This window comes from Barbus barbus, assembly GCF_936440315.1.
Source record: "Barbus barbus genome assembly, chromosome: 27".
NCBI lineage: Eukaryota > Metazoa > Chordata > Actinopteri > Cypriniformes > Cyprinidae > Barbus > Barbus barbus.
This window is the reverse complement of record NC_136755.1, coordinates 7,016,134-7,028,657: the sequence shown is the minus strand read 5'-3', so window position 1 is coordinate 7,028,657 and position 12,524 is coordinate 7,016,134. Positions and strand designations below refer to the sequence as shown.

The 12,524-nt window shown below is 37.1% G+C and overlaps 1 protein-coding gene across 1 annotated transcript; it reads left to right on the top strand.

Annotated features, from left to right (window-relative positions):
- Positions 1-1,369: 1,369 nt before the first annotated feature.
- LOC306847005 (XK-related protein 8-like) lies at positions 1,370-10,684 on the top strand (the record flags this gene model as incomplete). Its single annotated transcript, XM_079380739.1, has 6 exons — positions 1,370-1,677; positions 3,471-3,658; positions 5,456-5,481; positions 8,041-8,339; positions 8,995-9,212; positions 9,835-10,684. 6 exons carry the CDS (start codon positions 1,370-1,372, stop codon positions 10,551-10,553), a joined length of 1,758 nt encoding a protein of 585 aa, XP_079236865.1. The 3' UTR covers positions 10,554-10,684.
- Positions 10,685-12,524: the final 1,840 nt, after the last annotated feature.

Here is a 12,524-nt window from a genome sequence, read left to right as displayed (position 1 = left end):
TGGTCAACACCTCCAATCTAATTTTCACTACATTAACTGGCTCACTGTTGTCAACACAAATGTTTGAGGTACTTTTAGAAGTTCATGTAGAATTGTAACATTACCCAATAGTGAATGTTCCCTAAGGTAAGTTACATATTTAAAGTTTGAGGCTCTAGTTTCACTTTGATGTCATTTATATGGAAATACTGCCATAACCACTGTCTGGAGATGTTGGTTAGCCCTTTCAAACGTGTCTTGTCATGCTTTGTGGATGCAAACTAATACGTCATGGGTTATGATGTTGCATCACTGTTCTGTTCAGAAAATAAGGGACTTTTTGACAGGTCTCAACTGAACGTTTTGTTGATGTATTAAACTCAGCCAGACTATTCAGTGGCCTGCATTATGCTTCCCTGTTTGTTTTTGCTCTTTGTTATTTACCAAGTAACTATTGCCATGTGCTGCCTATTGGGTTACTTGACAGCAGATTTTGTTTACAAGTTTTCTGAGAAGCGCAGCTGAGAATGTCTTTTTAGCTACTGTAGACTTAAGCAGCTAAAATAATTCAAATTATGTCTGGCACTTCTGGTATTCCTTTAGATCTCTGTTAGAGCAGTTAATATGTGCCTGTGGCAAGCATGACTTTACATTAGGTTATGGCCGTTACATTTAAGTATTGAACTTTGGTGCATTGCTTATTTTTGCCATGGACATAAATGAGACCCCATATTGTGCAGCTTACTGAGGATAGGTTTGATAATACCGTACTTTCCTAAATACTTACTGATGATTTCTACCTGGTGGATAATAATGAACAATAATGAGGAAATACCATTAAATTGGAGGAGAGATTTGAGACCAAGTCGTATATATAGACACAGGAGTAGACACTATTAGCCCGGTAAATAACCACTCGGAACACCCACTTTGCTTCAGGACTCAGTTTTTACATTTTTAATTTTATTGTTCAAAAGTTAACAACATACTTCATGTCAGATTTACATTTGTACATTTTATGCATTTGGTGCCTTTTATGCAAAGTGAAGTACATTGCATTCAAGGTATACATTTTAGCAATTCATTATCATTTTTGGCTGAGAATCACTGCCTACCACTTGGGCTTTCTTTTTTTCAGAATATTGGATTTTAGATTTAAATGAAACATTGTGACCAAATATTTGTCTTTTTCACTGATCTCTATTGAAGATCAGTGGGCTTTTCCTACTTTGAACCAATGCGTGCGAGTCTGGTCACATGTTTAAGTGAGTGAGTCTAATGTTTACTTTCTGTTTCAGATATTTTTAGCATTGTGTATGTATACATCCATGGCAAAGGGAGGTTTTTGTCTTTTTACTATCATGCTGTAAGGTTTCTCACACTCTGAATCATGGAGGAGAGCTTCCCTTTTCATTACTCTTTATTGAAATACCTGTTTACTTTGGTGGGATTGTTATTGTCCCTGCTGGATATAGCGCTGGACATTTGGACTGTTGTGCCATTTCATCAGGATGGGGCTTATGTGTATATGGCAGTGATGATCTTTCTGCTGCTGGGATCTTCAGTGCTGTTACAGGTGTTCAGCTGGCTCTGGTACTCTGATTCCCTGGATAAGATTGAGACTAAGGTGGAGAAATTTGCAGACCGACATTTATTAATCAAACCATTTCACTTCCTGCAGCTCGGAGTCTACCTCACGTCTGTGACAGATTTGCTTCTCTATTTTCCTTGAATACTTTTGCGAAAAAGAATTCACAATCAACAACTAAATACATATGGTTTATTGATCAAAACTGATGAGTTGATTCACATTGAAACTGTCAAACTCTTCACAACTTCTAAACATTCTTTCATTGTATGAACCATCACATGCAAAATGATCCATTCAGTTATCAAAATCTGTCAGACGTGTGTATAATATATCCCATACATATCTGACATGGAATGGTTTTAATGTCTGCTAAGTTGGCAAATGGCTTGCTGTTGGGGTTGAAAAGGGGCAGAACATTTCCAGAAACTTCCCGAAATGTTTGGAAGCTTTCCAGGATTTTTGGAAACTGTTGGAAATATGTAGTACATTTCTGGGGAGGGGCAAATCAGAAATTTACTAGAAATGTCTACCCCTTTGCAACCCCACTTGCCATTGTAATGAAATCGAATCACAATCTTGCAATCAGCCAAGTTTGGAAGCATATATATGAAGTTTATCTAGCGCAATCACTACCATTTTTTAATGAGGAATGTCACAACCCTAAACAGAAGCAGCTATAAATGTATATTTATACAGTACATTTGTCTGTAGAAATGTTACATGTAAAATTGCTTAATGTGGAAGAGCAATATGTAGTTATGAAGAATGTGTGGTGTTGGTGTAGGTACAGCAATAAAGTGGGTAAAATGAATAGGCAATGGTGAATAGTTTACATATAACACATTCCTACAAAAAATGTACTGTATGAAAAAATATTTTTGAGTTAGTACATTTTCCAGACATGCAATCATGTTCTGATGTTACAGCAAACAGTTGTGACATACACTTACAGCTTAAAGAATGCTGAGACGGTTTCAAAAAATGTGCCGAAGCAAGTGAAAAAACCCCGAAAAAAACGTAAATGAAATTTGTTGAACTAGAGTGCTTTTTGTTTTTGAAATATGGTTAACTTTTAAGATTTTAATTATTGTACACTGCAAGTGCACATTCAGTACAATTAAGCACACATCTATTTAACAAGAGTAATGCTAAATAAAATACATTTATAATCACTTAAAAGCATTGTTCACCCAAACTCTTGTCATCAGTTTTTCATGTCTTTTAAACTCTTTTGTTCATCTTCGAAACACAAATTATGATATTTTTAATGAAACCTTTCACGCAAATCTTTGATATGTCAGTATCTTCATAAAGCCATTGTAAACATAATCTAAATGAACTAAGGAGTATAATCCATTCTTTCTTAAGAGACACAATCACTGTATATGATGAACAGATTGAATTTAGGCTTTTATTCACATATAAACTTTGATCAGTATGCATAGTTATAATCAAATATGGCAATTGGAAGCTCAAATATGCATGCTTGATGTACTAGAACCAATTAGTGTTGTTCTCTTGTGTCACACAAGCACATTTCATCTTCTGCAAGAAGCAATGGGGATTGTTCTCATGTCCAGAAATTTGTGTTTCAAAGATACTGTGTTTCATGATACATCTCGGCTTGGAATGGCATGAGGGTGAGTAAATGATGGGGGAACTTTTATTTTTTGGTGAACTATCCCTTCAATATCAACATTAATTCAAAATTAAATAGAGCTAGTGTCCTTATCCCTAGTGCGAACAACTAATTTGGGTTATCATTTAAAAACAAACTCAACAGATGTGATTGAAAACTGGTATAGGAACAGGATTCAAACTGTTTACACGTCTAAATAAATTGTGGCCTCGCTGTTTATTGAATTTTTTTGTTGTATTAATTCTCACCTCGTGTTCACAGGTATGCTGGGGTGATAGAGATTTCCACAACACATTTTCTTCGGCACACTAACAGCTTCACAGAGGGTGTAGCTGTGTACCTGAACCATGATCTTCAGATGCTTCGTCTATTTGAGACATTTTCTGAAAGTGCCCCACAACTCACACTCATGATGTCTATACGGAGAGGAGAGCTGGAGCTCATTACAGGTCTGTTTCAAATACAGACCACCTACTTTTTTTCAGATCATAATTCTTATGTGTCTCTAAACCACTTAAACAATAATTAACCCATAATGGAAAATTCTGTCATCAATTGACTGTCTTTGTGATTCATTGGTTTATTCACTCAACCAATTCATTCCAAACATCGAGCAATGGCACTATGTGTTGCTCAGCTTTTCAGAACTTTGAATTAATTGAAGCAATTGCTTCACAAAATGATTCACTTTTTTGAAGCAGCTGAAACGCCACACAAAAACTCCTGTATGTGGGGGTTATTTCATGTTATATGTACAGCAGCAGTATTTCCTACATGCTTTCCTACATTTCCTTCTGGTGCTGGAAGGTGTTTGAGTATGCAGGCTGCTGGAACTCCTTTGATCCCGACACTACTTGGTTTGTACGTTATTGGAATACTAGTGAAAATGATATACTACAGATGGTTCCAACCCTTCCAATTTTTTTAAATCTCTTTTGACCAGTAGGAGGAGTTGTGCTGAAACTACTTGGGTCATGTTTGTTATAAATCATACCAAGTTTGTTCAGAATCCGCTAAAGCTTTGCAGAGATAAAGCCTCATGTCCATTTTTGCCCAAACTTCTTCAACTTTGTTAACGCACTTTACGAAAATTATTTGGTGTATGAAAAAGTTTTTGAGAATGCTCTGAAGATGATCTGAGCCAATTTTGGTGAAAGTTGGACAAACAGTCTGTGATGAGTGTGAAAAAATAAATTTTCAGAAAATTAAAAATTACAAAAAATCTTGACCTGTACACATTCAATTTTTGATATGCATTTGTTTCTGTATGAGCTAATGGATCAGGGGTAAAAATAATTTTGCTTTCAAAAGTTATTAGCAGAAACATAAGTTCAAATTTGGCCTGTCGGTAGCACTAGAGAGTTAGAGATACCACAATTTGCTGTGATTAATGATGAGACTGTCCTCTATCTGTGTGCTAAATTTCATAATCTTCCTGCAAGCGGTTCTATAAGATTCATAATTTAGTTTAACACATTGTGACATAGAAATACTGATTAGAAGGAAATTATTTCGAAGAAGATTGGAGACCAAACAGTTTCGGATCCCATTAGTGGAAGTCAGAATAGTGTGTGTGTGTGTGTGTGTGTGTGTGTGTGTGTATTTAGATGTAATTGATGCTGTATGTTCATAGTTTTGTAATGTGTTTTGGATTTAATGCAAGTACCCCTGTTGAAAATAATAAAACACCCTAAGCTCGAGTGTGGTTGAATCAGCTGCTTTAATGTGGCTGAAGGACACACGAGAGGCAGGAGTCTGATGTGCCACACATTTATTATCACAGTATTTGTATTTTACTAAATTATCTTTAAAATACAAAATCCTGAAAAGGGGATTTCTTTTTTTTTCTCCTTTTTTCATATCAAAATAGGATCAAACAAGAGTCCTTTAAGAATCTATTGGATACAAATAAATTGAAAACCTTCATACACTATTTGATTCATAAAAGGGTAGTTCACCCAAAAATGAATATTCTGTTATTTGCTAGCATGTGTTTTCAGACCTGTATTACTGACTTTCTTCTGTGAAACATAAGATATTTTGAGAAATGTCTCAGAAAACCAGCTTCCTTCAAAATATCTTTTGTGCTCCAAAGAGGAAAGAAAGTCACACAGGTTTGGAACAACACGATAGTGAATAAATAATGATGCATGTTTCATTTCTGGATGAATTATCTCTTTGAAGGATTTGGGTTTGAGTCCATTAGGATTGAGTTTCTAAATGGTTAATATTTCCAATTCTATTAGCATTCCTTCAGGATTTCTTGACAAAAGTATGTTGGTAGTTGTCAAAGACTACACTGAAATTGTGGAATAAAATTGTGAAATTGTGTACAACTCAAATTGTGAAACTCGTGTATTAAATAAATTCAATGCACACAGACTGAAGTAGTTTACGTTTTTGGTTCTCAACAAATTAGAATACTTAAGATTTTTTTAGTGAATTGTTGGCCTTCTGGAAAGTATGTTCATTTACTGTATATGTACTCAATACTTGATAGGGGCTCCTTTTGCATGAATTACTGCATCAATGCGGCGTGGCATGGAGGCAATCAGCCTGTGGCACTGCTCAGGTGTAATGGAAGCCCAGGTTGCTTTGATAGCGGCCTTCAGGTCATCTGCATTGTTGGGTCTGGTGTCTCTCATCTTCCTCTTGACAATACCCCATATATTCTCTATCTATGGGGTTCAAGTCAGGCGAGTTTGCTGGCCAATCAAGCACAGTAACACCATGGTCATTGAACCAGCTTTTGGTACCTTTGGCAGTGTGGGCAGGTGCCAAGTTCTGCAGGAAAATGAAATCAGCATCTCCATAAAGCTTGGCAGCAGAAGGAAGCAAGACGTGCTCTAAAATTTCCTGGTAGATGGCTGCGTTGACTGTGGACTTCAGAAAACACAGTGGATGAACACCAGCAGATGACATGGCAGCCCAAATCATCACAGACTGTGGAAACTTCACACTGGACTTCAAGCAACATGGATTCTGTGCCTCTCCATTCTTCCTCCAGACTCTGGGACCTTAATCTCAAAATGAAATGCAAAATTTACTTTCATCTGAAAAGAGGACTTTGGACCACTGAGCAACAGTCCAGTTCTTTTTCTCCACAGCCCAGGTAAGACGCTTCTGATGTTGTCTCTGGTTCAGAAGTGGCTTGGTAGCCGTTTTCCTGAAGACGTCTGAGCGTGGTGACTCTTGATGCACTGACTCCAGCTTCAGTACACTCCTTGTGAAGCTCTCCCAAGTGTTTGAATCAGCTTTGCTTGACAGTATTCTCAAGCTTGTAGTCATCCCTGTTGCTTGTGCACCTTTTCCTACCCAAATTCTTCCTTCCAGTCAACTTTGCATTTAATATGCTTTGATACAGCACTCTGTAAACAGCCACAGCTTTCAGTAATGACCCTCTGTGACTTACCCTCTTTGTGGACGGCGTCAGTGTATGTCTTCTGGATCATTGCCAAGTCAGTAGTCTTCCCCGTTATTGTGGTTTCAAAGAACAAGAGAGACCCTGAATTTATACTGTAGGGATGATCATTAATTGAAACTCAAATGTAAATATTCTAATATTTTGAGATACTGATTTTTGACTTTCATGAGCTGTAAGCTCTAATCATCAAAATTAACACAAAAAAACTTTTGAAATGTTTTACTTTACATGCAATGAATCTAAAATATATGAAAGTTTCACTTTTTTAAATAACACAAGAAAAGATTTACTTTTTCGCGATATTCTAATGTATGGAGATGCACCTGTAAATCAGCTTACAAAGTGTTCACTTCTATTTTTGGTCCAATTTATGTGAGTACTGTATCTTATGAAATTCCTGTAATTTTATTTTTCACTATGGATTGAACTGAATGGCATTGTGATTAAATTTCTTATGCTCACTTCCTGTCTATTTTTCACTAAAATGTCTCATTGTCACAACAAATTGAGGTATTTTTATTACCCAATAGTGAATGTTTCCTACTGTATGTATTTTTTGTGGCTCTAGTTTCATTTTGATATCATGTGCATTGAAATGTCTGGCGTCACATGTACGGCGCATTAGATATTGCTTAGTTCTTGTCATGCTGAGTGAATGCAAGCTAATACATCATGGGTTATGATATTACATCAGTTCTGTTCAGGGATTTTTCTGACAGGTCTCCACTCAATGTTTTGTAGATGTATTAAATAAATTCAGCCAGACTATTCTCAATGTGTTTTATGTTTATTTACTTTATTGTTTCTGAGTAACCATTGCCATGTCCTGCCTGTTACTGTACTTGACAGCTGATTTTGTTTGCCAAGTCTGATAGGACACACAGCTGGGAATGTCTTTTTCCAGCTACTATATGGCTGGCATTTGTGTTATTTCTTTGGCTCTCTGTTACATAACTGAGCATTTAGGACAGAGAATATGTGCTTTTTTTATTTATGTATTTCCTGAGGCAAGCATCAGTGCCCTATTGCTATTGTTCATACATTAAGTTATGGATTTTAACAAGTCTGTTCAGTATATATAAATATATATAATGAATAATCAAATAAATACCCCAGCAACAAAGAGAATCACTGCTCAGTACTGGACTTTAGATATATAATTAAACTTAGTGAGTGAATATTTGACACTTCCCACTTTAAACCAATGCGTACGAGTTTGGTCACATGTGACATCACTCACTACAGTCTGACACATGACAAATCATTCAAAGAAGTGACATGGGAGGAGTTTATGATTTGGACATAAGGTTTATTTTCTGTTTAAACAGCATATATATCTCACTCTGCAGAAAAACATTACATGCTGTTAGGTTTCTCACACTGGACTGAATCATGGTGGAGACTCAGAAGCGCTTTCCTTTTGGTTTTTTATTGAAATACCTGTTTACTTTGGTGGGATTGTTATTGTCCCTGCTGGATATAGCGCTGGACATTTGGACTGTTGTGTCATTTCATCAGGATGGGGCTTATGTGTATATGGCAGTGATGATCTTTCTGCTGCTGGGATCTTCAGTGCTGTTACAGGTGTTCAGCTGGCTCTGGTACTCTGATTCCCTGGATAAGATTGAGACTAAGGTGGAGAAATTTGCAAAGAGGCATTTATTGATCAAACCATTCCACTTCCTGCAGCTCGGAGTCCATCTCAGGTCTGTGACAGATTTGCTTCTCAATTTTCAGTATACTTTAGTGTATATTTTTAAAAATAGTCCTCATTACTGAAATAAAATACATCCATTACTCACCTTCATGTATTTCCAAATGACACAAATGACGATATTTTTAATGATACATTAGAGATTTTGTTGCTCTGTTCACTCAAAACTTCAAAATATTCATAAAGGCATCTATCTGAATCAATAGGTTTAATTAAAGTCTTCTGAAGAGACGAAATAAGCAGATTAAATTTAGGCTTTTATCCAAATATAAACATTGATCAACACACATAGAGCTCATCAATATGGTGAAAGCTCTAATGTGCGCAGTTGACACATGGAAACAATGAGTTTTGTTCTGTCTTGTCATACAAAAACACGTTTTATCTTCCACAAGAACCAATGATGACAGATCCCTTCAATATTAATTTTGAATCAAATCAAATAGAGCTATTTTCTTAATTCCTAATGTGAACAATTGAATTGGGTTATCATTTAAAAACAAGCTCTCTAAATGTGAACGAGAATTGGTATGGAAACAGTCTGGAGTCATTTTTACTTCATAATGTAGAACAACATCCAAACTGTGGCCTTGTAAAGTTTTGTTGTATTAAGTGTTGGTGAAGTAAATGCAACAATGTGTTCACAGGTATGCTGGGGTGATAGAGACTTCAACAAAGGATTTTCTTCAACGCATTAATCATTTCAGAAATGATGTGCAGCATAGTATCAGAGAGGATGTGGATGTGAAGCTGAAACATGATTTCCTGATGCTTCGTCTATTTGAGGCGTTTTCTGAAAACACCCCACAACTCACACTCATGATGTCTAGAATCCTACTGAGAGGAGAGCTGGAGCTTATTACAGGTCTGTCTCAAATCCAGAACACTTTCTTATCTTTAGGTCATAATTTTCATGCATCGCTGAACCACTTAAAGCGATATTTCATAGTTTTCAGTTATGTGACTGGACACAAATTAGAATCCGTAGAACTTCAGTAAAGACCAGTCAAGTTTCCATTTGTTCATCTCTCAAAAGAAGGAAAACAAAGATATGTGCGCAAACCGCAAGTTTTAGGCACTTGTAACCCATATACAGAACATCAATGCAGTATTTCAATCAATAAAACAGCAAGACAGGTGGCTTAATGTATTAAGACTGTAGGTGCCTCCCATTTTGTGTACTTATGCACTATTCTATGCCATTTTTAGAATAATTAGTGTGATTGTGAACGATTAGTGGGATTAAGTATGATTGGTGTGTTCACACTGAAAATTCCAAAAACAAAAATCGGTGGTATGGTAACAAGTCTTTATGAGTGAGTCATTGGTTTATTCACTTAACCAATTCATTCCAAACATTGATTCACTCAGCAACACCACTACTGTGTTTTGCTCAGAGCCTCAGCATCACCATGGCTGTGATTATATACCTCACTCGCATATTCATGTCATATTGTTTGATTACATTCAATTTTTTTTTGTTTCAGGATTAAAACTCCTTACAGCAGCTGCTGCAATTGCCATTAATGTAGCCTTGTACCACCGGGGCATGCATGTCTATGGTTCTAAAGGACGCAAGATGAGCTTGATCTCCACTGTGATTTACTTTCTGTGGAACTTGTTGGTGATTATTCCCCGTGTAACTGCTCTGGCACTCTTCTGCAGTGTATTGCCATGCTACATCATAACTCACTTCCTGTCTTTGTGGTTGCTGCTGGTTTTAGTGGCCTGGAGCCAGAAAACCGATCACATGAAAAGTCCTGGTTGGGAATGGCTCTTCAGAGCTGCTGTTGGACTCATCTGGTACTTCTGCTGGTTTAACGTATCAAAACAAGGAAACATAAAAGTAAAGATGGCTCTCTATTATAGTTTCATGGCTTTGGACACGGTGATGTTGCTGGGCTTCTGGTGCTGGAAGGTGTTTGAGTATGCAGGCTGCTGGAGCTCCTTAAATCCTTATATGGTGATCCCGACACTACTAGGTTTGTATGTCATTGGAATACTAGTTAAAATTATATACTATAGATGGTTTCATCCCAAAATGGCCGAACCAAGTGAAGGGCCGTTTAGACAAGCTGCAACATATGACGCAGACTCAACAGACTCGACAGACTTGTCCCCGGAAGATACAGCTGCAGCGCCTGCGCAGCCTTTCACTGGAGTCCTCAAGAGGAGCAGGACCATGGCTGCTAATTTCTACTTCTAGTACTTGGTTGAACTTTTTGAAGATTCCCCCTCCCCTTTCAAAATTAAAGTTTGTATTTATAATGTTTTTACATTCACAGTAAACCACAGTGCAGAACCACAGAATTTACAGTAAAACAGTATGTTTTATTAACTGACATGATATTAATGTATTTTGATGTATTTTAATGTATAATGTATTTTTGAACTGGAAGACTACTGCATTAATTGAGGCTTATCTGGTACTTCAGCTGGTTTGATGTGGCGTTTATAATCACAGACGCTTGCATTTTGTTGACCACATGGTGGTTGTACCACGATGCAGAGACGACCCAGTTGTAGTTGTAGTAGTTTGGGAAAAGTTATATGACGTATCGGATGGAGTGGAGCCACCTGTGGATGTTCAGGCTGACGGTGCTTTTGTTCAAACCTTTAACAAGAGGATGGGCCGACATGCTGCTAACTTGTACACAACAAACACCTCGTCTGCAATTAAAACAAATAAATGTGTGAAGCAACTAATGCAACAGTACTGTAACGATCAATGTTTTGTTTTTATTACATCTGCAAGTTATTGTATTGTTACATTAATGAATGAATGAATTAATTATATATATATTTTTTGGTAATGTTACTGTGTCAACATTTGCTCACCATCTAGTATTCCACACCCATATGAATTTTCGGTGTCTTCCATGGAACTCAAAATGAAAGTAGGCTGAAAAACTCCAAAAAGAGTGACACAACATATAAGATTCATAAAGGTTAAGTTCATTATGACACATGCACTGTATTTCAAATCTTATTAGATTCTTCTTCTAACAATCTATTGCAAAAAAATAAACTGAAAACCATCCTACCATATTTGATTCTTAAAGGGATAGTTCACCCAAAAATATGTATTCTATCATTTATTCACGTTTTCCAAACATGTATGACTGACTTTCTTCTGTGGAACATAAAAGAAGATATTTTAGGAAATGTCTTGTGTGTTCCCTATCGAACAGTCTCTCCCATGGCATTATCACGCTTATGGGGAAACTCCTGTTTACTCTGATAATAAAGCCTTATTTGATCTTTTGTGTAACTGCACAAACAAATGGTGCTTCAGCCTGCCAAAAGGGGAGGAGCTGACTGCTATATACTGTAAGTTGGCTCTCAGAGCACCATTCATCAGATTTTTTCTCCTTCAGCGATGAAGATCATCTCCTCGCTGGACTATGAAGAAAGAAGTCAAAGCAAGAAGCTCAGTCTGCTCACCGTAGAGCAGCACCTGTCAGAGGAAGATCACTGAGCAAGCTTTCCCCTGCGGTTATCCGGTGGATGAAAAAAAAAAAACAGCAATTTCCTGAGCAAATTTCAGAATCAGAATGAGCTTTAATGCCAGATATGTTTACACATACGAGGAATTTGTTTTCGTTACAGAAGCTTCCTGTAACAACGAGTCAGAAGAGTGAGGATCCATCTGCAGCTTTATGAACACAACGATTAACACAGTACAGAGGCAGCAACTCGGAAGAGGCAGCGAATTCAGAGGCATGAGAAACAGGCGAGAGATCGGGGCAGGCAGATTAACATTCACAAACCAGAGAACAGGCATGAGGTCGGGGCAGGCAGATAAACAATCACAGTCCAGTAACAAGCAGAGGGTCAAGGCAGGCAGCAAGGATCAGACACAAGAGAACAAACCAGATCAAAACACAGAGAAGGTAATCCACAGAAGAACGCTCAGAATTGACAACCGTAGCAAACCAAGACTTCGCAATGAGAGTGTGAATGAGCTCAGCTTAAATGCGTGTATGTGTGAGCAGTGATGCCAACTGTTTTCAATTGAAAGTAGCTAAATGTCACTAGATGACATCATAATGGTAAATTCACTGATCTATATAAAGATGAATATAGATCAGTGGGCAAGATGAGAGATTAGATAAGGTTTGTCCAAGAAGTTGCTATATCTGTCTCTAAAGACAGTTGTGGCCTAATGGATAGAGAG